This window comes from Aotus nancymaae, unplaced genomic scaffold (genome assembly GCF_030222135.1).
Source record: "Aotus nancymaae isolate 86718 unplaced genomic scaffold, 86718_ANA_hifiasm-v0.15.2.pri h1tg000036l, whole genome shotgun sequence".
NCBI classification, from domain to species: domain Eukaryota; kingdom Metazoa; phylum Chordata; class Mammalia; order Primates; family Aotidae; genus Aotus; species Aotus nancymaae.
This window is the reverse complement of record NW_026988450.1, coordinates 43416318-43442685: the sequence shown is the minus strand read 5'-3', so window position 1 is coordinate 43442685 and position 26368 is coordinate 43416318. Positions and strand designations below refer to the sequence as shown.

General features: G+C 42.1%; 1 protein-coding gene across 3 annotated transcripts in view; it reads right to left on the bottom strand.

Annotated features, from left to right (window-relative positions):
- Nucleotides 1-21786: 21786 nt before the first annotated feature.
- The window catches only part of DPY19L4 (dpy-19 like 4), a 69905-nt gene continuing 65323 nt past the window's right edge, over nt 21787-26368 (bottom strand). For all 3 annotated transcript variants that reach the window (XM_064384400.1, XM_064384399.1, XM_064384401.1), the window contains one exon: nt 21787-26211. In XM_064384400.1, the coding sequence (XP_064240470.1) occupies nt 26047-26211 (165 nt within the window). In that variant the 3' untranslated portion in view covers nt 21787-26046. The remainder of the gene's footprint in view (nt 26212-26368) is intronic.

The window sequence follows — 26368 nt, the reverse complement described above, 5'->3', positions numbered from 1 at the left end:
GAGGGAGTAGAGGTGAGGTGAGGACGGGGTCACAGGTACTTCAACTTTATCTGTTTTTTTTGAGATGGAATCTGGCTCTGTCACCTAGGCTAGAGTACAGTGGTACAATCTCGGCTCACTGTAACCTCTGCCTCCCCAGTTCAATCAATTCTTCTGCCTCAGCCTCTGTAGTAGCTGGGATTACAGGTGCCTACCACACGCCTGGCTAGTTTTTGTATTTTTAGTAGAGACGGGCTTTCACTATGTTGGCCAGGCTGGTCTCAAACCCCTGACCTCAAGTGATCCACCCGCCTGGACCTCCCAAAGTGCTGGGATTACAGGCGTGAGCCACCGTGCCTGGCCTGTGTTTTTTGAGATGGTCTCTCTCTGTTGCCCAGGCTGGAGTGCCGTGGCATTTAGCTCACTGCATTCTTGACATCCTGGGTTCAAGTGATCATTCTGCCTCAGCCTCCTGAGTAGCTGGGACCACAGATGAATACCATCATCCCACCTAATTTATTTATTTTTTGCAGACACAGGGTCTTGCTTTGTTGCCCAAGCTGTTCTGGAGCTCCTGGGCTCAAGTGATCCTCCCACCTTGGCCTCCCAAAGTGCCAGGATTACAGGCATAAGCCACTGTGCCCAGCCATATATTGATGTTTTTAAAGTCCCTGATATCTCCTCAAAACCCATGAAAAATTCTATGGGCTTATAGAAACAAACTATTATGGAACATTTGTTATATACCATCACCCAAATTAGATCCCTTATATCCTCATTTCCTCATCTGATCTTTCAGCATCCTAGAAAGTAGGCATTATGAGGCCACCTTACAGCTGAAGAAGCTGAGGATCAGAGAAGTTATTGTTCTTAGGTTTTTTCTGTGGATTTACAACTATTTAAAAAACAAATAGGCCAGGTGCAGTGGCTCACACCTGTAATCCCAGCATTTGGGAGGCGGAGGTGGTCAGGCATTTGAGACCAGCCTGGCCAACATGGTGAAACTCCCACCTCTACTAAAAATACAAAAAAATTAGCGTGGCGTGGTGGCGGGCACCTGTAATCCTAGCTACTCAGGAGGCTGAGGCAGGAGAATCACCTGAACCCAGGAGGCCGAGGTTGCAGTGAGCCGAGATCATGCCACTATACTACAGCCTGGGTGACAGAGCAAGACCCTGTCTCAGGGCAAAAAAAAGGAAGGCTCTGCTCTTGTTTGCAGCTGATCTAGGGGAACAGTGGTTTTGGCACACACAAAAAAATTGGAATCCATGCATAGTTTTTTCACAATATGTATGTTTCATGAAATTTTTGAAGACCCCTTGTATCTACAATGAAATATTTTTCAGCCTTGAAAAAGAAGAAAATCCTGTCATCTTACAACAGAGATGAACTTTGACGACATGACATTAAGTGAAATAAGCCGGTTACAGACACACAGAAAAATCAATCAATAAACAGCACACAAATCTGATGGAACTTTTATTATCATTGCACCGAATCTATAGATAAATTTGAGAATACAGTAATGAGACTCCTTATCTAACAGCAGAATAAGTAGCTTCCTCAAAGTCTCCCGGAGAATAAATGTTAGAAGCAGGGTTTGGTCCCTGATTTGAACTTCATTAAACCGAACCACTGCTATGGTCTGAATGTTTGTGTTTCCCCCAAATTCATGTGTTGAAAACCAACCCCCAAGGTTAGGAGGAGGGGCCTTTAGGAAGTGATTAGATCATGAGGGCAAGATCGCATGTGGAAGACCTGTGATGCCACTGCACTCCAGCCTGGGTGACAGAGCAAGACTCCATCTGAATGAAAGAAAAGGAAGAAAAGAAAAGAAAAGAAAAGAAAAGAAAAGAAAGAAAGAAAGAAAGAGAGAGAGAAAGAGAGAGAGAGAGAAAGAAAGAAAGAAAGAAAGAAAGAAAGAAAGAAAGAAAGAAAGAAAGAAAAAGTGTCATTGAAAAACATGAAGGATCTAAATAAATGGAGAGAAAAATTCTGCTCCTAGAGAGGGAGTCTCATTACTGTATTCTCAAATTTATCTACAGATTCGGTGCAATGATAATAAAAGTTCCATCAAATTTGTGTGCTGTTTGTTTATTTATTTACTATTGTTTTATGACAGAGTCTTGCTCTGTTGCCCACGCTGGAGTGCAGTGGCATGATCTCAGCTCAGTACAACCTCCACCTCCCAGGTTCAAGCAATTCTCCTGCCTCAGCCTCCCAAGTAGCAGGGACTAACCACCACACCCGACTAATTTTTGTATTTTCAGTAGAGATGGGGTTTCACCATGTTGGCCAGGCTAGCATCAAACTCCTGACCTGAGGTGATCCACCATCCTCGGCCTCCCAAAGTGCTGGGATTACAGGCAAGAGCCACTGTGCCCAGTGGGGTTTTTTGTTTGTTTTTAAAAATAGTTGTAAATACATGAAAAAAATTAAGAATGGTGTAAAGAACTCTCATATCCCCTTCACCCAAATGTCTCAGTTGTTAATATTTTACCATACTTCCTCTCACCCTCTGTCCATGACAGCTCCCCACTTCCTTGTATACTGGGTGGGACCAACTGTCTTAGTCCATTTTGTGCTGCTATAATGAAATACCTGAGACTGGGTAATTTCTAAGGAACAGAAATTTACTTCTCACATTGCTGGAGGCTGGGAAGTCCAAGATCAAGGTTTGGCCTCTGGTTCTAAGCTGTCAGCTTGTTGCTGCGTCCTACGGAGAGGAGGACTGCTATGTCCTCACATAGCGGAAAGGCAGAAGAGCAAGGGAGAATGAACCACCGCTGCAAGCCCTTTTTTACAGCAGCATTAATCCTTTATGAGAGCAGAGTCCTCAGGACCTAAACACCTCCCAGAAGGCCTCACCTCTCAAAACTATTGCATAAGAATAATTAAGTTTCCAACACATGAATTTTGGAGGGGGAAAAAACATTAAAACCACAGTACCAACTGTGTCAATTTTAAAACTGGAAGTCCTGCATTCTGGTGACCCTCTCAGTGTGGGCACACACTAACCCCAGGCATGCCACCTGTGCAATCACACCCCCCACTTCGTCCTCAGCTGCTTGGATACCGCGTGCTGACATCTCCACGTGGAGAAGAAGATGGGAAGGGAAGCTTGTAGTTAATTATCAATTAGTCAAATGGCCTGAAAAATGTCACAAGGGCTGAAAGGTTCTAGAGTGCTTAACTTTAGAGCAAGGAAAAGTTCACAAATGCGGTGGTAGCAGATTTAGTAACATCATAAAAATAAGTGAAAATTCTGGCAAACCCTTTTATAGTGATGATCATGTATTCACAGAGCCCCTGGCAAAGTTCATACGCTGTATGTGGTTGCCAGTTAACCACCAAGTAGAAATTTATGTTTTATGTTGATCATAAACCACAGTATCTAGTCCTGTTCTCCTTCACGATAGTTTCAAATGTTTGATTTTACACCCTCCCTGCTTCCTTGGTATTCTGGTAGTTCACAGACTCATCCCCTTTGAAATCTGGGTCTCTACAAAGTACAGCAAACTAGATGAGCTACATTAAAAAAATAAAAATAAAAAAGCAGAGACATTACCATTATACAGCCTAAAGATGAAAATTATTTTCATCAAGGGCCTCTGAAAATCACATAACTAAATAATAAACTTAGGACGGGCACTCTGGCTCATGCCTATAATCCCAGGACTTTGTGGGGGCTGAGGTGGGCGGATCACCTGAGGTCAGCAGTTTGAGACTAGCCTGGCCAACATAGTGAAACTCCATTTCTTTTTTTCCTTCTTTTTTGAGATGGAGTTTCACTCTTGTTACCCAGGCTGCAGTGCAATGGCGCGATCTCGGCTCACCGCAACCTCCGCCTCCTGCGTTCAGGCAATTCTCCTGCCTCAGCCTCCTGAGTAGCTGGGATTACAGGCACCCGCCACCGTGCCCAGCTAATTTTTTGTATTTTTAGTAGAGACGGGGTTTCACCATGTTGACCAGGATGGTCTCGATCTCACGACCTCGTGATCCACCCACCTCGGCCTCCCAAAGTGCTGGGATTACAGGCGTGAGCCACTGCGCCCGGCTGAAACTCCATTTCGACTAAAAATTAAAAAAAAAAAATTCGCTGGACAAGGTGGTGCATGCCTGTAATCCCAGCTCCTTGGGAGGCTGAGGCAGGAGAATCACTTGAACCCAGTAGGCAGAGGTTGCAGTGAGCTGAGATTACCCCACTGCACTCCAGCTTGGGCGACGAAGTAAGACTCCCTCTCGAAACAAACACAAAACGTGAAATCGGTTCATTTCTTTGGCATTTCTTAGAAAAAAAGAAACACGTGGGCCGGTTATGGTGGCTCACACCTGTAATCCCAGCACTTTGGGAGGCCGAGGCAGCGGATCACGAGATCAGGAGTTCAAGATCAGCCTGGCCAACATGGTGAAAACCTGTCTCTACTAAAAATACAAAAATTAGCTGGGCATGGTGGCGCATGCCTGAGAGCCCAGCTGCTCGGGAGGCTGAGGCAGGAGAATTGCTTGAACGGGGACCCAGGAGGCAGAGGTTGCAGTGATCCAAGTCTGCACCACTGCACTCCAGCCTAGGCTACAGAGTGAGACCTCATCTCAAAAAATAAATAAATAAGCATATATATATATATGCAATACAATTATATATGCAATACAATTATATATGCAATACAATTATATATGCAATACAATTCAGATATAAACATATAATTTAAAACTTTATTCAATAAATATTTTTGCGGTAGGAAGAAACTAGCTGATGGATTCTACTGCCATCTTGTGGCCATTGGGGATAGCGTCCATATCTACAAGTAGTGCAGGCTAGCTGGAATCACCTCTTCCATACTTTCCAGTATGGAAGAAGGAATATGACGTGAGACCTGTGATTGGAAATAATCAATTCTTTGTACAAGCTATCCTGCAACACCTAACTGAATTACATCTTCTTAGGGACTTCCAAAAACAGATCTTTCAAGAGGTAATAAGTCAAGTCCTATCAAACTTGACTTTTCTCTGCGGTCTTCACTACCCCTTTGGGCAGGTAGGCACCCTGTTGTATGTGGCCACGGAGCTGTGCATCCCTGTCATGGCTGTCATCTCACCTCCTTGCAGTTACCTATTGAACAGTCTCACTTCCCTGGTAGACGCCAAGATCTTGGAGGTGGGGGTGGGGGAGAGCAGGATGGTGGTTATATCGTTTACCTAGCACAGCCTCTAGTACATAGCAGGCACCCAGTAAATATTTGCTAAACAAATAAATATTTTGTTGAGCACAAAGCACCTGCATTTCACATGCACGCAAATGCTGCTCTATGAACAAGATCTACAAACCTTTATTTAATCATCTTTGCTTTATCTAACCTAAAGCCTTGTTAACCTGTTCGTAAGATATTTATGACTCACTGCTATGTTCTAGGTTTTATAACCGGCAATGAACCTAAAGTTGTTGGGGCTCAGAAAGTGATACCCCAAAATGAAGGCCCCAGAGACACAAGTTTCTCTCTGACCCTCTTCTGCCCTCCTGACTCTGGACCGTCATTCTCCCCTAAGGCTCTCCATAGAAACCAGAACCCCTTTTCCCTGGAGCCAGTCATCAAACCTAATAATATTACTTTAACTTCAACCCCCACCCACTCTTCTGTGTAAAAACTGGCCATAAAAAATTCTCTGAGCTACCTTGGTTTTGGGGGTTTTGTTGTTTGATTTGTTTGCTTGTGATTTTTTGAGACAGGGTCTCACTCTGTCACCCAGGCTGGAGTGCAGCGGTGCAATTTTGGCTCACTGCAAGCTCTGCATCCCAGGTTCAAGTGACTCTCCTGCCTCAGTCTCCCTAGTAGCTGAGACTACAGGCATGTACCACCACGCTTGGATAATTTTTGCATTTTTAGTAAAGACGGGGTTTCACCATGTTGGCCAGGTTGGTCTTGAACTCCTGACCTCAGGTGATCTGTGCACCTCGGCCTCCCAAAGTGCCCAGCTACTGTGTTTGATTATAGGTCATAAGACCCCCATTTCAGAGAGGGTCCTGCCCCATCCCCAGAAGGAAGGAATGCTGCACTGAGAGGCCAAGAAGAATCTAGACAGAGAGGCCTTGCTGGCTGTCCCCACTCAGTCTATTACGGTTAGGTCATACTTTTTTTGTTCAATTACATCTCTACATGGCTGTTCATACTTTGTTGAACCTAAGTATACAATGGACAGGTTCCTCGGTATCTTTGGGTCTTCATTCTGAAGGCTCTCATGTCACAAAAAGCTATGATCTAATAAACTTATATGCCTTTTCTTCTATCTACCTGCCTTCTGTTAGTTTATTTTCAGCGAACCTTCAGAGGATGAAGCAGAAGTTTTGCTTTACCCCTACAAGCTCTTCCAAGCAGTGTCCATGTCTATACGTCTGTCTTTGTGTTATCCTTACAACACCTTGCTGAATGGATAACCGAATGTAGGCCTTATTTACCTAATGATAGGAACAGGCATGTCCTTATTGCCATGATACAGCCAGAGCAGAGGTCATTCTGCTTTCATCTGGTAATCGCCTGCCACCTTCCTTTATAACCTTTTGTACAGCGATTGCAGTATTTTGGAAGTTGTCCCTTCTAAATCTCACGTTGAATTGTAATCCCCAGAGTTGGAGATGGGGCCTGGTGGGAGGTGACTGGATCATGGGGGTGGATTCCTCATGAATGGTTTAGCACCATCATCTTGGTGCTGTCCTTGCAATACTGAGTGAGTGCTCTTGAGATCTGATTGTTTAAAAGTGTGTGGTACTTGAGGCACAGTGGCTCATGCCTATAATTTCAGCACTTTGGGAGGCCAAGGAGAGCGGATCACTTGAGGTCAAGAGTTGGAGTCCTGGACAACGTGGTGAAACCCTGTCTCTACTAAAAATACAAAAATTAGCCAGGTGTGGTGCCGAATGCCTGTAATTCCAGCTACTCAGGAGGCTGAGGCAGGAGAATTGCTAGAACTCAGGAGGCAGAGGTTGCAGTGAGCTGAGACTGCACCACTGCACCCCAGACTGCGTGACAGAGTGAGATTCCATCTTAAAAAAAAAGAAAAGAAAAACAGTAACTCAATGTGTTAATTTAGAAATTACCAGAAACTGACACAAGTCCTTTTTATACTTCCTTGGGAGCCATACCAGCTGGTCTGGAGGCAAGGCCGCAGAGAAGAAGGAAGAGGATGCCCTGCACACATTGCTTTCTCCACAAGTTCGTGCAGCAACAAGGACCGTCACAGGGTACAATGTGGCAGGCTGAGGGGTGGCAATTGGCTGCAGTGCCCCATCTGCCCCCAGCCATGGCACACTCCAAATTCTTACTGTTCAGGGGCAGAGTTCTTCCCTTTAGCTACACATGCAACCTATACTATGAGAGCAAAATGCAGGGATTAAGGTAAGAGTCTCCAGACTATCCTGAGAAACTAAAAGCCTAGTTGCTGGAATCACTCGGACCCTGTAGCACCGACTGTAACCAAAGGCCACACCCCTTCTGCCAATGTGTAAGGAGCCCAGCTCTTGGCCCTAACTAGGAATAAGGACTTGCTCTTTTGCTGTCTCCATCTGTGCAGAGAATAGAAGCTGGTCACCCTGCCATACTCCGGCGGTTCAGAGGTTGCTGACTCCCAAGGGAGAGGCGGGGACCGTCCCCTGACCCAAAGGCAGGGAGCCCATTGGCTGGCCAGCAGTTTTGGTCACATGAAGTAAAGGCCCAGAGACTAAGGCCAGCTTGGGGCGGGGCACTGGGCCCGGAAGATCACAAGGACTAGGAGCCAGAAGTAGCCAATTATAAGCAGAGGAAGTGGCTCTGCAGAGAAAACGGAGCCCACATGTGGAGTAGCAGAGAGAAAAAACCAAGTTTAGCTCCCTTGAGAGTGGGAGAGAGGAGCTAGCTGTCTGAAGATGTTTGTAGTGCGCATTTCAGGCCTATCTCTGGGCACAGAATGAAGGGGATTTTCAGCAGTGTTGTGCCTGCCCTGTATTTCTTGTCCTCAGATTCCCTGAGGGTTGTTTCCTCTTCCTGCCCGTGATGGTTTCTGTTCGTTGTAATCCCTAAAACTTCAGTGCACCTCATTGCTGCCCGTTCTGGGTGTGGGACTTACATCTCCCGTCCATGAGGATGCTCTTCCCTGTAGTATCTCAGTTGTCCGTGTCTGCAAGGCACTCAGTACAGTGCCGCATCCCACAGCGCACCCCGGGCAAGGCGTCTCAACCATAGAACGGCATTGCCTGAGGACCGCGAAGGCTTCCTTGCTTTCAAGAGGTCAGCTTTCTCACTCTCCCTTGCTCATTGTATTGCTGCCATATGATTTCAGCATCTTAGTGCTGATATAATAAACTCAATTCAATGGTGTCGATATTACAACAATGACATTCCCATTAATATGTACTAGAATGTATTAGAATGCTTAACTTCAGTCAAGGGAAAATTTATCATAGAATTTATGATTCCACCAGAGAAAGAGAAAGACATTTCCTTGCTGGTTGGTGAAGTCAACCATGGCCAAGGGTGGTTTATGTCTCATATACAGCCTTTCAAAAGAAATGAAGGGATTTAAAGCTGCGTTACCTAGAGTGTGGAGCGTAATCCAGCAGCATTGCCCAGGGTGTGCTTGGGTCTCTGTAATATGCCAACGGTGCTACTTTCTCCCTAAATCGACAAAGTGAAAAAGACTGAGATACCCTGGTTGTCTAGACCATGCCTTCTAAAAGGGAACAAGATCATCCCCAACGAGGTGAAAACTTGTTCTTGGAAGGGTGCAGAAGTCATACTTGCAAACTTGTCTTCTTCTTCTTTCCCTCCAGGCGACTTTTTAGACATTCTTTCTGTAATGGCCTCCTCCAAGAAAATTTAATACTGCAGATATACTGTATATCTATTTATGCACAATTTGAAAATATGAATTAAAACCTTAAAAGACAATCATACTCTTTTTTGCCTCAGTCATTCCATTTCTAGGAACTTATTCTAAAGAGGTTATTATTATTATTACTATTGTTTGAGATAGAGTCTTGCTCTGTCACCGAGGCTGGAGTGTAGTGGCACGATCTCTGATCACTGCAACCTCTGCCTCTTGGGTTCAAGCAATTCTCATAACTCAGCCACCTGAGTAGCTGGGACTACAGGCACGCACGACTGCCAGGCCTAAAGAGGTGATTTTTTTTTTTTTTTGAGACAAAGTTTTGCCCTTGTTGCCCAGGCTGAAGTGTAATGGCACAATCTTGGCTCACTGCAACCTCCACCTCCTGGGTTCAAGCAATTCTCCTGCCTCAGCCTCTCAAGTAGCTGGGATTACAGGCACCCAGCACCATGCCCAGCTAAATTTTGGATTTTTAGTAGAGATGGTATTTCACCATGTTGGCCAGGCTGGTCTCAAATTCATGACCTCAAGTGATCCGCCCACCTTGGTCTCCCAAAGTGCTCAGATTCGAAGCATGAGCCACCTCGCCCGGCCGACACAGCTTTTCCAAACTGAATGTACTCTGCCTTGGTAGATATTATACAACTAAATGAAAGGAGAATTACCTGCTGCAGGACAGTTCTCTGGATGGCCTTGGACTAACTCAGTTCTTTCTTCTCTCTTGCTTATACTTCTCAATAATAATCACGTTGGGCTCAGTGGCTCACACGCCTGTAATCCCAGAATTTTGGGAGGCTGAGGCAAGAGGATCACTTGAGCCCTGGAGTTTCAGACCAGCCTGGGTGACATTGTGAGACCCCTATCTCTAGAAAAAATAAAAAATTAGCTGGGCATAGTGGTGTGCACCTGTAGTCCCAGCTACATGGGAGGCTGAGGCAGGTAGGTTGCTTAAGCCCAGGAGTTTGAGGCTGCAGTGAGCCTTGATGCACCACTGCACTCTAGCCAGGGTAATAGAGCAAGATCTTCTCCCAAAAAAAAAAAAAAGGTCAAACACAGTGGCTCACGCCTATATGAGACGGGCAGATCACAAGGTTAGGAGATCAAGACTAGCCTGGCCAACATGGTGAAACCCCGTCTCTACTAAAAATACAAAACTTAGCAGAACATGCTGGCACACACCTATAATCTCAGGTACACAGGAGGGTGAGGCAGGAGAATTGCTTGAACCCGGGAGGCGGAGGTTGCAGTGAGCCGAGATCATGCCACTGCACTCCAGTCTGGGCAACAGAGCAAGACTCCCTCTCAAAAAAAAAAAAAAAAAAAAAAAAAAAAAAAAGTGTGGAGTGGTGGTCATCCATGAAGACTACTGGTATTGGCTCTTGGTCTCAATGAACCATGGGGTTTCTCTGTGTAACTGCACTTTATTGTAGGTTTGTACAGCTGAGACTTTTCTTTTCTTATGGAGAGAGTGTCTCGCTCCGTTGCCCAGGCTGGAGTGCAGTGGTGTGATCTTGGCTCACTGCAACGTCTGCCTCCTGGGTTCAGGCAATTCTCCTGTCTCAGCCTCCTGAGTAACAGCTGAGACTTTTCTACTTTATTGTGTTTCTTGCAAGTGTTTCCAATGGATGAATTTTAATAAGGTTGGCAAGAGTGGCTAAGAGGGCCTCTATATCTACATCCAAATGAGAGAAGCCGTTACAAATGTGTGTTAGTAAGACAAAAACAGGGCTCACCTAGGCTTGACATAAAAGAAATTTAAAATGCTCATACCAATAGCAATTAAAAGCTCTACTGATTATGCATGTTCCTTAATTGTTTGCTTTAACTGGGGAGGGGAAGTGCAGGAAAAGTTAGGAATTGTTCACTAAGTTAACTTTTTACATTAAAGGAACACATATTTATTTGCCCTTGTAAAATAACAAATGTGTGAGAAATGTTTACAAGTTTCACTTCCTCCCCCACCCAGCTTCTAAAAATGCTTTTATTAAAACAAGCCAGAGTGAAAAGAAAACAAAACCAAACATAGTGTTCGGGACATGCAACAACTTGAGATAAGGAGGAACTGGATGAACAGCCCAGACTCTGCTCCTGTTCTTTAGAGCAGAATGTCCTACAATACTCTAGCCCAGTGATCACATGTGCCTGGGGCATAAAATCCAGGGTAGATGGCTTTCCAGGGTCCCCCAGCTGTTGTGAAAGTGAGGCATGTGCAGACAAGACTTCATCCACCCTGGGCAGCCTCCCTGAGCTTCTGTCATCCCGGGTGCTGTGTCAGTAATAGACCTACTGCATGGAACCTGTGTGCATATGTTCTGTCTTCTCAGACTCTTGCAAGTGATAGAAACTGGTATAACAACTTGTGCAGTGGGTGAGATGGTTAGAGTTTTCCCCTGGGATTGACACTGGCCCACAGTGAACCTGCTTCACACCTGTTACTTGGCAGAAGGTTGGTTTGAAAGGTAGGAGCTAGTGGGTAAAAAGAATAGTTGACTGGCATCACTCCAGTCCACTGGTTCTCAAAGTATTGTTCCTGAACGAGCAGCATCAGCATTATCGGAGAACCTGCAGAAATGCACATTTTCAGATACTACCTCAGACCTACTGAATCAGAAATTCTGGAGTTGAAGCCCAACCAGCTGAGGTGTATCAAGCCCTCCAGGTGGTTCCTGATGCATGCTCATGTTTAGTGCACATTAGAATCACCTGGGGAGCTTTTACAGCACAGCTGGTTCAGCCACACCCAAAACCAATTAAGTCAGAATCTCAACAAGTGGAACACGGCTATCAGTATTTTTGTTTTAATTTCCCAGGATTCCATTGTGCAGCCAAAGTACAGAGCCAGTGTTGAGTCTAATTTTATTTTTATTTTATTTTAATTAATTAATTAATTTTGAGACAGAGTCTCGCTCTGTTGCCCAGGCTGATGTGCAGTGGTGCGATCTTAGCTCACTGCAACCTCTGCCTCCTGGGTTCAAGCAATTCTTCTGCCTCAGCCTCTGGAGTAGCTGGGACTACAGGTGTCTGCCACCACGCCCAGCTAATTTTGTTTTTTTAAGACAGAGTCTCACTTTGTCACCCAGCTGGAGTGCAATGGCTCAGTCTCAGCTCACTGCAACCTCTGCCTCCTGGGTTCAAGTGGTTCTCCTGCCTCAGCCTCCTGAGTAGCTGGGATTACAAGTGCGTGCCACCACAGCCGGCTAGTTTTTGTATTTTTAGTAGAGACGGGGTTTCACTATGTTGGCCAGGCTGGTCTTGAACTACTGACCTTGTGCTCTGCCTGCCTCAGCCTCCCAAAGTGCTGGGATTACAGGCATGAGCCACCACACCCGGCTCCTAATCTTTTATTTTTATTATTATTTTTTTTGAGACAGAGTCTCACTCTGTCACCCAAACTGGAGTGCAAGTGGCGCAATCTCTCCCGGGTTCAAGCAATTCTCCTACTTCAGCCTTCTGAGTAGCTGGGATTACAGGCGCCTGCCACCATGCTGGCTAATGTTTGTATTTTTAGTAGAGACAGGGTTTCACCATGTTGGCCAGGCTAGTCTCAGTGATCCACCTTCCCTGGTCTCCTAAAGTGCTGGGATTATAGGCATGAGTCATCACGCCCAGCCCATTTTATTTTTTGACTCAGGTTTCTTTTCTACTGTCTTTCCTCATTACTAACAGTGGCTATAAATGAAAACGGAAGTATACTTTTATTATGTGTTTATTGCTTAAATCTGATGTTCAAATGTTTATGGTCATATAAAATAAAGGCTTTTGCTACTTTGAAAATTGTATTTCCTTTAGTTGGGTATGGTGTTGGGTGTCTGTTGTCCTAGTCACTCACAAGGCTGAGGTGGGAGGATTTCTGGAGTCCAGGAGTTAGGGGTTACAGTGAGCTCTAATCATGCCACTGCATTCTACCCTGGTGACAGATCAAAACCCATCTCAAAAAAAAATTATTTCTTCCACAGCAATGTGAATGTACTTTATAATATATATATGCACTATATATATATGCCCGGATTACAGCAGTGAGCCACTGCTGTAATCCCGGCATATTACTCTAGAATACGCTGTAGAAAATGGCCCTTCTGAGCACAGGGCCCTGTGTGGCTGCACAGGCCTCATACCCATGAAGCTGGCCCTGGCTGGGACCCTGCCAGCTGAAGCAAGGGAGATGGCACTGGGGCTTGGGGTCTGACTCAGAGGCTCTGGTTCGAGGGGTGCCCACATCCTGTCTCTCCCCCAGTGACATCTCCATCTGCCCCTCCTCAACCTCCACACTTCATCTCCAGGCAACCACTGATCTGCTGTATATCACAATAGGTGAGTTTACATTTTCTAGAACTTTATATAAATAAAATTATACTGTATGTACACTTGGTTTTCTTCACATAGCACAATTATTTTGAGATTCATTCATGTAGTTATCAATAGTTTATTCTTTTTTGTTGAGTGGTATTCCACTATACAGGCAAAATAGAATTTGTTTATTCTGAACTTATGCATTTTTCTGTTTTCTGAGTTAAAATGTCTTTTTCTTAGAAAATGGTGTTTTGGGCCAGGCGAGCTGGCTCACGGCTGTAATCCCAGCACTTTGGGAGGCTGAGGTGGGTGCATCATCTGAGGTCGGGAGTTCGAAACCAGACTGACCAACATGATGAAACTCTGTCTCTACTAAAAACACAAAATTAGCCAGGTGTAGTGGCAAGTGCCTGTAATCCCAGCTACTTGGGAGGCTGAGGGAGGAGAATCGCTTGAACGCGGGAGAATCGCTTGAACCCAGGAGGTGGAGGTTGTGGTGAGCAGAGATTTCACCATTGCACTTGAGCCTGGGCAACAAGAGTGAAAATCCATCTCAAAAAAAAAGAAAGAAAGAAAATGTTGTTTTTAATAAATGATGGTTACCTTTCTAGTGTCCTCATGTACCAAAAGAAAAAGGCTGGGCACAGTGCTGGAGCCTGTAATCCTGGCTATCTGGGAGGCTGAGGTGGGCGATCACTTGAGGCCATGAGTTTGAGAACAGGCTGGGTGATATAGTGAGACCCCCCCCACCCCATCTCTGAAAACGTGGTGCATGCCTGTAGTCTCAGCTACCCTGGAGGTTGAGACAGGAGGATTAAGCCCAGGCGTTTGCGGCTGATTGTACCACTGCAGTCTGGGAGATAGAACAAGATCCCGGCCGGGCGCGGTGGCTCAAGCCTGTAATCCCAGCACTTTGGGAGGCCGAAGCGGGTGGATCACGAGGTCAAGAGATCGAGACCATCCTGGTCAACATGGTGAAACCCCGTCTCTACTAAAAATACAAAAAATTAGCTGGGCATGGTGGCGCTTGCCTGTAATCCCAGCTACTCGGGAGGCTGAGGCAGGAGAATTGCCTGAACCCAGGAGGCGGAGGTTGCGGTGAGCCGAGATCGAGCCATTGCACTCCAGCCTGGGTAAAAAGAGCGAAACTATGTCTCAAAAAAAAAAAAAAAAAAAAAAAAAAAAAAAAAAAAAAAAAAAGGTGGGATTTGAGACGGAGTTTCGCTCTTTTTACCCAGGCTGGAGTGCAATGGCGCGATCTCGGCTCACCGCAACCTCCGCCTCCTGGGTTCAAGCAATTCTCCTGCCTCAGCCTCACGAGTAGCTGGGACTACAGGCCTGCGCCACCATGCCCAGCTAATTTTTGTATTTTTTAGTAGAGACGGGGTTTCACCTTGTTCACCAGGATGGTCTCGATCTCTTGACCTCGTGATCCACCCGCCTCGGCCTCCCAAAGTGCTGGGATTATAGGCTTGAGCCACCGCGCCCGGCAGATCCCACCTCTTAAAAAAAAAACAAAAAGTTGGCAACCTAATGTCAATCCCCCAAGTACATATATTTCAGAAACATAAGGATCTGCAAAATTCAGAAGTCTGGAAAGAACTACCCAGTGACTTCCTGTTTATAGACTCAGTCTCCTTTTTTCTGACAAGCAGTGGAGGGGAAGGCACATAACCTGGGCCTGGCAAAGCACTGTACTTTTACTGGGGCCATTATGAGAGATGTTCCCTCCTTTTCTGGAATTTGGAGCTGCCAGTAGACACTTTGCTGTGGTGTGCAGAATGCCTGCTGACCATGACGCCAGGTGAAGGTAACGAACTGAGAGGTGGAGGGAGGCACAGAGTGATGGTAGGACTCACTGAATGAACCTCCGGATTTATCCCTTCCTGCGCCCATCAACAATTCAGAATTCCCTATTGCAAAAGCAAGTAAATTCCTTTTTTGTTCAAGATAATTTGAGCCGACTTTTTGTCACTTGCAACCAAAGGTCCTGACTAATAAATCTGTTCATATACATCATGTAGCACTGGTAAGGTAGAAATATACACAGGAGAAAACATGGCTCTTAGAATAGGTTCTCTCATGTGGTGAGGAGAAAAAGCTCTGTACTTTTCTTCCATCACTTTTTGGAAGCTGTAGTGACTCCCATTCCTAGGCTAATTCACCTGTTGCCCTTCACAGAACTATTAAAATCCAGCCTTCAAGTCCTTATCTGAAAACGGTGATACAGGTTACCTCTGATAAGCACATGCCCCAGTAGTCTTATTCCAACATTATTGGGGCAGCTTAGAATAAGGATCCATCACCTCCAGTAACAGAGAAGAGGAAGAAACCAAACTTCTGCTTTGTATTTACGTTTTAACTCTATCAATGGCTTATTTTTACTTGCAGTGGTGCGAGGACAGCTCACTGCAGCCTCAACCTCCTGAAAAGAAACACTTTTCTTTTCAGTACACCCATCCTAAACCAAAACATGCAAATTCTCAGACTGCAATTGTGTCAGGGCTCAACTCCGGCTGCAGAGCATTCAGGGAGAGTGCAGTGGCACTACAACCCCTTTCCCACGCCAGAAACGTCATGATCATTTACAAACACCAGCATCAGCTGTAAGTCAACGTGCTGTTTGGCTGCAGATGACTACTGTATTTTAAAGGCCAGAGCAGCAAAAAATGCACCAGAAATAGAGGAAGCTCCCTTCTCATAAACTCCTACTCATCCTTCAGATCTCAGCCCCAGAGCTCCTTCCTCAGGGACTCTTTCTTATCCCAAAGTCCAAAGTCATATCCCCCTCACCCTCAACCTTTTTTTTTTTTTTTGAGATGGAGTCTCACTCTGTCAGCCAGGCTAGAGTGTAGTGATTTGATCTCGGCTCACTGCCTCCCTGGTTCAAGCAATTCTCCTGCCTCAGCCTCCTGAGTAGCTATTACAGGCGCCTGCCACCACGCCTGGCTAATTTTTGTGTTTTTAGTAGAGACGCTTTCGCTTTGTTAGCCAGGCTGTTCTCGAACCCCTGAACTCAGGTGGTCCACCCACCTTGGCCTCCCAAAGTGCTGGGTTTACAGCTATGAGCCATTGCACCCGGCCAGTCACGTCCCCTTATTACACTTACATAGAATCCTGCATTTACTCCATTACATTAACCCATTTATGCCTAGTGCTCCATTATTGGAATGCTAAGCACGTGGGAGTTATTTATATCCTACTGCTCAAGGTCATTGCCAACGTCCAATTGCAAAAATTAAAAAAATTGCAACCTCCAGCATAAATGGGTTAATGATGGTTTTTACTCACATTTTTGTTTGTATCACTGGTTTTGTATTCCTCTTCCCTGTCACCTCCCCTTAGATCATGAGCTCCGAACCCAGTTACTTGCAGTCTTTCACTCCCCAGTGTCCTGGCATCTAGGGACACAGCAGGTGCACAGTCAATAAGGAATAGGAAAAACACGCTTTCCCCTCAGACTTTGCTGTTGTCCTGAAACAGATCTTCCAGCCTTTGACGCATGTGCCTGGCCATGGGTGTGGCCTTGGCATTCATACATTTCTCGATTCCAGTCTTCAGAGTCATTTTTCATGGGAGAGCAGAACTTTTTGTTTTGCTCTAGCAGCAGTAGTCCTTTTATAAATCAGTTCTCAGCTCCCAAAACATCTTTCTTCATGTTCCATGCTTCCAACTCTGAAGCCCACAGGCAGGGCCAAGTGTTTGGAAGACAAGACATTTGCCACTTCTTGGCACCTTTGCTCCAGAAGAGTTTAAGTGCCCATACCTACCCGAGACCCACTTCAGATGGCCAGCAGGCAGCCCCTGGATGCCCCGCAGGCCAGTGTCACCAGAGCCCAACCTCTGCACCACTCTCAGTGCCAAAGAAGCTCCAAGGACCCATGCCTTGAGCTCCCTCCCTCCACCTTGGTGCCCTAGTTTCCTCCCCGCACCATCCTTGAGAAGCATTAGCCTTGAGGGTAGCCTTAGGTTTCAGACAAAATGAGGGCCCCTGGGTGGAATGTTTTTGTTCAAGAGCTGTGTTTTGTAGCAAGGCACTTCTTCTTTTATTTTTTATTTATCTATTTATTTTGTTGAGATGAAGTCTTACTCTGTTGCCCAGGCTGAAGTGCAGTGACATGAGGTCACTGCAACCTCCGCCTCCCGGGTTCAAGTGATTCTCCTGCCTCAGCCTCCCGAGTAGCTGAGATTACAGACGTGTGGGACCATGCCCGGCTAATTTTTGTATTTTTAGTAGAGATGAAGTTTTGACGTGTTGTCCGGGCTGGTCTCCAACTCCTGACCTCAAATGATCCACCTGTCTTAGCCTCCTCAAGTTCTGGGATTACAGGCGCAAGCCACTGTACCTGGCCTCAAGACACTCCTTTGGTGACAGGTCTGAAGTCTGTGGCTACAGGGCTGTAAGGAGACCCCTGCACCACCTGAAAGTCAACTCAGCCCACAGGCTGGTCAGGAGAGAGATGGACAAGGCATCAATGACAAGAAATGTAGGGGAGAAAAAGTAATATATTTTCCTCACCCATGGTAAGGGGCACGGCCAAGGTTCATCAAACTTTAAGAATGCTAATTTAAGGTAATCATATATTTGCTTCCCACAAACCCCATCGCCCCTGCAGTTCTAGGTACAACAGAGTTGGTCTTGGAGAAGACCACTCCCAGGAGAGGCTGGGAGAGGGTCGCAATGATGGCCCACCCAAGAGCTGAGAGTTCCCAACCCCTCAGGCAGAGGCAGAGCCCAGCAGAACTGGGACAGGGATGCCTCGCTCCATTTGTATGTGTAGCTGTGCCCCCAAACTTTCTGTTGCAAAATTCATTTGCATCTGCCCCCATAAAATCAGAAACAAGTATGCAAATATCAGTGCCTCTGAGTGAGACCTAAAAAAAGGGAGACCCTGTCTCTTTAAAAAACAAACAAAACAGCAACAAATTGGGAAAGAATACTTACAAAACACATAACTGATAAAGGACTTTATATCCAAAATATATAAAGAACTTGTAAAACTCAACAATAAGAAAACAACAAAATAGATACCTCACCAAGGAAGATATACAGAGCAAATAAGCATACAAAAATATGCTCAACATCATGTCATTAGGCAATTGTCAATTAAAGTCACAATGAGATATCACTACACACATTAGAATGTCTAAAATCCAAAACTGACATCACCAAACGCTGACAAGGATATGAAGCAACAGAACTTTCAGTCATTGCTGGCGGGAATGCAAGATGGTGCAGACATTTTGGAAGAGAGCTTGGCAGTTTCTTATTAAACTAAACTTATTACCATACCATCCAGCAATTGCACTGCTTGGTAGTTACCCAAATGGGTAGAAAACTTATGTCCACAAAAACCCTGCATGTATTTATGGCAGCTTTATTCACACTTGCTAAACTTGGAAGCAACCATGATGTCCCTGAATAAATAAACACCCACATACCCATACAATGGAATGTTATTCAGCAGTAACAAGAAATGAGCCAACAAGCCAGGAAAAGACGTGGAGGAGCCTGAAATGCATATTGCTAGTGAAAGAAGCCAATCTGAAAAGGCTGCATACTGCATGATTCCTAATAGCTGACATTCTGAAAAGGCAAAACCACAGACAGTTAAAAGGTCAGTGGTTGCCAGGGATTCCGGGGAAGGGAGGGAGAGATGAATAAGGAGAGCACACAGGATTTGTAGGGCAGTAAAACTGCTCAGTCTCTGATGCTGTGGTGGCAGGCGTGTGCCATTATGCATTTCTCAAAACCCACAGAACAGTACACCACAAAGAGTGAACCGTATGTAAACTACGGTCTTTCGTTTATCAATTTGCCTCAACTGTAACAAATGTGCCACACCAATGCAAGGTGTTGAGCTAGAGGAAACCGTGTGTGTATAGGGGGAGGAGAGGAGGAATGTATGGAAATTTTCTGTATGTTTTGTTCAATTTTTCTGTAAACCTACATCTTTTTACAAAGGCAAAATAAAGACATTCCCAAATAAACAAACATGGAGGAAATTCATTGCTAACAGATTCACCTTTTAAAAATTACTAAAAGAAGTTCTTGCGGCTGAAAACAAGTGATCCCAGACAATGATTAGAATTCATTGAAAAAAACAAAGAGTATTGGTAAAAGTAATTATTTAATTATAAAATATAGACACATATTTCTTCTCTGAACTGATTTTTTAAAATAACCTAAATAATCTGTATATAATTATATTGTTGAACTTATAGATACATTTAATACGTATTTGACATACAGCACAAAGGAGGTAAGTTGAAAGCAAAGCTGTATTGGAGTAAGACAATGACACCAGATTGTATCTTGAATCCATGGGAATGAAAAGAACCAAACGTGGTAAATAAATACTATATATACTTTTATAGTTTACATAGACTACATAAATACTATATACTTTTCTTTTGTTCTCTCAATTTAAGACACAAAATTATCTAAAGTAATAAGTGTATTTATTGTAGGGTTTATAACACATATACATGTAATATGTATAAAAATAATAGTATCGGCCGGGTGCAGTGGCTCAAGCCTGTAATCCCAGCACTTTGGGAGGCTGAGGCGGGTGGATCACGAGGTCAAGAGATTGAGACCATCCTGGTCAACATGGTGAAACCCCGTCTCTACTAATACAAAAAATTAGCTGGGCATGATGGCGCGTGCCTGTAATCCCAGCTACTCAGGAGGCTGAGGCAGGACAATTGCCTGAACCCAGGAGGCGGAGGTTGCGGTGAGCTGAGATCGCGCCATTGCACTCCAGCCTGGGTAACAAGAGCGAAACTCCATCTCAAAAAAAAAAAAAAAAAATAGTATCAAAGAGGGAAGAGGGAATAGAGCTTTTTAGGACTAATGCTTCTTTATCTCACCGGAATTAAGTTAGTATAAATCTGCTTAGTATGATAGCTGGGTACAGTGGCTCACACTGGTAATTCCAGCACTTTGGGAGGTAGAGGCAGGCAGATCACTGGAGCCCAGGAATTTGAGACCAGCCTGGGCAGCATGGAGAAACCCCATCTCTACAAAAAATACAAAAATTAGGTGGGTGTGGTGGTGCCTTCCTGTAATCCCAGCTACTTGGGAGGCTGAGGGAGGAGGATGGATTAAGCCTGGGAGGTAAGAGCTGCAAGTGAGCCGTGATCACGCCACTGCACTCCAGCCTGGGCAACAGAGTGATATCCTATCTCAAAACAAGCAAACAAACAAAAAAATTATATGATAAGCCTTTAGAGTAACCACTAAAAAAAAAAGAAAAAAAAATTAGAAAAAAAGTAAAATAGCAAGTGTAAAGCCAACTACATCAAGTGTGAATGAAGTGCCTGGGAGGTGGAGACTGCAGTTAGCTGCGATTGTGCCACTGCACTCCAGCCTGGTGACAGAGCAACACCCTGTCTCAAAAAAAAAAGTGAATGAATTAAATAATGCAACCAAGACTAAGAGCATTTGTGCTTCAAGGACAAAGTTAAGAGAATGAATCGAAAAAGTTAAGAGAATGAATGGAAGGAAGTATTTCCATATCATATATTTGATCTTACACTTAACATCTCAATAAAAACACAACCCAACTTAAAAATGGGTAAAGAATATGAATAGACATTGCTCCAAAGAAGACATACAGATGGCCAATAAGTACATGAAAAGGTGCTCAACATAATTAGCTATGATGGAAATGCAAATTAAAACTATAGTGAGGAACAGCTGCATTCACCGGGATAGCTATAATCAAGAAAATAGTAACTATTGGTAAGGATGTGGAGAAATCAGAATCCTCATTCCTTGTTGAGGGGAATTGTAAAATGGTGCAGCCACTTTGGAAACCAGTCTGGTGGTTAAAGTTAACCACAGTTACCAAATGACCCAGCAATTTAACTCCTAGATATATACCCAAGAGAAACGAACATATGCCCCCACAAAAACTTGTATACAGATAATCCTATCAGATTATTCATAATAACTAAAAAGTAGAACACAAATGTCTATCAACTAATGAATGGATAAATAAAATGTGGTATATACAGACAATGGAATATTATCTGGCATTAAAAGGGAATGAATGATATATGGAACAACATGGATAAACCTTAAAAAGATGCCAGGTGAAAGAAGCATATTGTATGATTCAATTTATATGAAATGTCCAAATACAGAGACAGAAAGTAGATTAGTAGTGGTTGCCTAGGGCTGAGGAGGACAGAGTGGTTGGGGTTGACAGCCAGAACGGTATGAGGTTTGAGTAATAAAAATGTCTTAACATTTTTGAATTGTTTATTTTATTTCTATTTATTTAGTTTTTGAGACAGGGTCTCCCTCTGTCATCCAAGCTGGAGTGTAGTGATGTGATCACAGTTCACTGCAACCTCCACCTCCCTGACTCAAGTGATCCTCCTGCCTCAACCTCCCACATAGCTGGGACTACAGGTGTGTGCCACCACGTCCGATTTTTTTGTAGAGATGGAGTTTCTCCGTGTTGCCCAGGCTGGTTTCAACTCCTGGGCTCAAGCAATCTGTCCACTTTAGCCTCCCAAAGTGTTGGGATTACAGGCATGAGCCAGCACACCTGGCTGAATTATACATTTTAAGTGGGTGAACTCTATGGTATATGAATTATATCTCAGTAAAGTGTCACCAAAAAAGTTCATGTATAAATAAAAGAAAACTTAAAATTCTGAAAATAGTTTATTATGGAAACAAAGTAAAGAGGGTAATTAAGCATGAAATAATTTCATTCGTGATAAAAGTATACTGATTATTACAAAATTTGAATGTTAGTTTATAACCCAAATCTTTTAAAGAATTTGTCTCTGCTGAAATGAACTTTCATCCTTTGCAAAGATGCAACTTTAGTTACAGGAGGAACATATTTAATCTAAATACACGGTGTCATAGATAAGACTCGGAGGATAGTATATATAAAGCTCACTGTACTCATCTCTATTAAATAGCTATACAAAGCCACTCACTTAAAACATGAAAGGGTTGTTTATGAGACATTTCAAACTATAAGGTTGGAATTCTTGTTCCTTTGTGATACCATTATTCTACTAAATACAGGTAGTGGTTAGAAGTCCAGTGTACCTCTTATAGAACAACACATAGGATTAGATATGCCAAGATTAAGATGTTGCACGTTTTAGGAAACTTAGAAATAATTCAAAGATGCTTTTATGCTAAACTCAGCAAATTTGGTTCCAAAATGTCTTTTATTATGAAAAACAAGTATAATGTTTAGACGTTAATGTACGGAAAATAGTTGTCATATATATTCCTTTACAATTTTCACACCTAAGTTTATTTAAAGTGTTAATCCTACACATTAAAAAACAAATAGGAAATTGCTAAATTTTACTTGCAACTTTTTGTACCTGTAATTTTGATACACATTGGCATCTAAAACGATTAGTAAATAGCAACAATAGAGACTACATATTTTTTAAATTAGGCAAATGAAAGGAGAATATACTGAGATGTAAATCAGGAAGTAGTTATTGGCTTTACAAAAAGTTTTTAAATATACAGATTAATTAATAACATATACCCTTTAAATATTAAAGCATTTAAAATAAATTTACCAAAAAAAAATTACATATTTTTAAAAACCCTGTCAGTTGTATAAAGAGAGGCACTACTTTTATCCACAAAAAGCATAAAAATTTTTTAACAGTTCAAAAATAGGAGCTCAAAACAACTGATTTCTGAAACACAAAACAATACAATGGCTATTCACAGTGCTCTTCAAGAAATTAAATCTATGTTTTTTAAAGCATGTTTTTCAGTCTCAATTTATAACACACTTGGACTTCCATTTCTGCTTTTCCTTAAATCAATCTGGACTGTGTAGAAGAATGCCATAACATGAAGTTACTAGTAATCTGGGTTAATGTTCTACCAAAAGAATGCTGTCTATATACACAGAAAGTAATGAAGAAAAAGTTAGTGGTGAAGTACAATGCATACTCCTTAGGTTCTAAAATCTACCAATCAAACAGAAAGCACCAAGGTACAGATGCCAAAGTTAGAAAAAATACAAAGCAGCTCAGAATCAATATCATATACCTTATTCAAGGTAAATTTTATGTTAGATTGTTTGTATAGCATTTGGGAGGCTAAATTAATTCAGGAGGCTAGAAATCCCATTGCTACTTTTAACTAAGATTTGCTTATTACTTTTCTGTGCTTATCGGTAAGAAAACATTACTAAAATTTTCTTATGGAAAATGAGGAAACATATAATTTTTTGAAAATAAAAAATAAACTTAGAAATAAATTCAGGCACTTATATCAGTGGGTTTGCAATACCAAGGGCAAAGAACATTTTTTATTTCTTCAAGAAATTCCTTCCACCCAAAATCCATAAACTCTTCTCCTCTGATAGTAGATCTTAATTGTCAAACCTAAGAACTGTTAAGTTACCGAAGTGGAATTACTTGTAGAATTGTGAATCATTTGTTCACTCTACAAATAAGTGAAGAAATAAATTAAATGCTTCCCACTCAAAGTTGTCGAGTACTATTGTTTTAACTGCAGTTAAAACAGAAGCAAATAGGCTGGGCGTGGTGGCTTACGCCTGTAATCCTAGCACTTTGGGAGGCCAAGGCGAGTGGATCACAAGGTCAGGAGATGGAGATCATCCTGGCCAACAAGGTGAAACCCCATCTCTACTAAAAATGCAAAAATTAGCCAGGCGTGGCGGCAGGCACCTATAGTCCCAGCTACTTGGGAGGCTGAGGCAGGAGAATTGTTTGAACCTGGGAGGTGGAGGTTGTGGAGGTTGCAGTAAGCTGAGATCACGCCAGTGCACTCCAATCTGGTGACAGAGAGAGACTCCGTCTCAAAAAAAAAAAAAAAATCCCAGAAGCAAATAAACTCATCTGTCATATTCAATATTGTCATTTCCATAATAAAACTTACTTTTCGTTTTCAAATGATGCTAGATGAAAAATTCATTATTTAAAACATCTCATAACAATTTTTCCAGATCAATTTTATTTAAGAAATAAGTTGACAGAAAGAAGCAAAAGCAACTTACCAATATGTCAAACAAAACACAAGCGCCAAACCTAATTCAGCACAGGTGGTCATGATATAAATCAATAAAAATTCAAGTAAATATTTCACACTACATAAAAAGTAGGGGGTTCTATTTCCCCTTCAAAATACGTAAGATGACTTTTAAATTACATTGTTTTACATGCTCTAATCACAAGTACTCCCATGTAACTACTCACTGTGTACTTAGGTAACTATGGTAATATTTTCAGAAGTCTTGAAGCAAAATACTAGTGACTCACTACTCAGATGTACACAGTCAACCTGAAGTACACTACCTACAACTATCTTAATATAGTTAAAAAATTAGGTAAAAAAAAAAAAAGAAAAAAAAATCAGGTATAAGAGTGAAATGAGAACCACTGAAACTAATCAGATATATGACATCATCACCAAACAATTCTTAAGCTCCAAAAGAGCAAAGCATCTGAGAATCTAAGAATGCATGTACTTTTACAACATGCGTATAACAGAAAATAGACAATGGAAAAATGTTCCCTTCTAATGTAGTGTACTTTTACAACGTAACAGAAAACAAAGACAATGGGGAAATGCTCCCTTCTAATGTAGTAATTTAGAGTACTGAAAATGCAAGTTTTGCAGCACTCGAATAAGTGAGAATTATAAAAATCTGTTCACTGAACATGAGTAAAAGGAAAAACTAAACAAGTGTCCCACCTTATTAAAATGACACATCTATAGCGTACATCTATCCTGAATCTCATTATAAGGACAAATTAACTTTTTAAAAGTTTATCTTAATAAATGATTAAAAATATGAAAATACTTAAAGGAACATAGCATTTAGACTGTGAAACTGTTGTAAATTTTATTATAATTATTTTTTTCTTGATGTTGAAGATTGCATTACAGTTTCATAAATAACATTGCTTGTGTTTTATATCTGTATGCAGAAGCATGTTTAATAGCAACTGCATGTATCTCCAGAAATTGTTGCTCATTTTAGAACACATATTTTTATTCTGATAAGGATTTAATGTTTTACTTAGTACTTCAGTAGAAAACATGTGAACAGATTGTATACCCCATATCAGTATTTTTTTTTAAAAAAACCTGAACAACATTCTTTTAAATGTCCATTTAAAAAAATATATTATAGGTAACAGTCATGTTTTATCATGATTAAATTGATATCAAATTAATAGGCATAAGTGAGAAAACTAATCACTTACTATCATTTAAAAATGCAATAACATCATGCATTATGTATTACTAAGAAAGTGCTCACTTATATAAGCAGCAGATGATGAGAACAGTATCATGAAAATTCTAGAAATATCTTTATATATATCCTTGAAAATCACTTTCCTTTATATCATTTCTATTTTAATTTAAATGCCACATATCTTCAGCTAACATTTAAATTAGTTTTATTGTAAAACTTCAGTTGTTATACATCATAAAACACCTTCAGAAACTTGCTTGAAGGTAGGAATAATTTCTTCCTCCTACTAAATAATTATATCACATTAAGTATTTATTAAATGTTATGTTTGAGAAATCTATTCTGACCTTGAACATATTCAAATTCAAGATCAATATTATAATATAATGAAGATTTTATGGGGAAAATGTTGCAATCACTAAAAGTGTTAAAGAGCGCATAACAGTAAGGAAGACAGATGCCTGTCTGGAATATTGCAGAGTGGTAGATACCACATTTAATCAAAGGACAGTAATGCTTGATCTTCTATTTCCCACAGAACTCTGGATCCAATTAACAGCAGAATGGGGAAAGAAGCAGCAGTATTATCAAATGTCCATACTCTGATCTGCAAAAGACACCGACTAGGTAGAAGAAAACTGCATTTTACTTCAGGTAGTCTTTGAAATGAAGGCTCTGTTATTTTTCAAGACTGGAAGGATATCACAGTGTTGATTTTATATACAAAGTAGGATCTATTCCAGTATACTCTAGTAAAATAATTCACATATGGAGAATAGTTAATTTTGACCTCATGACAAAATCGCCCGTATTTTGAGTAGGTTAGCTTGTCACCTTCTTCACAAACCATCTATTAAAAGATATCAAACATATTAAAAAGCTTATTAAACTTATAGCAGAAATGCAATCAATGTACAAATGACTGTATTTATATGAAACAACACATTACTGATAAACATTGTCTATACAACATCTCACTGTTAGCAAATAGAAGCCTCTTCATAAGT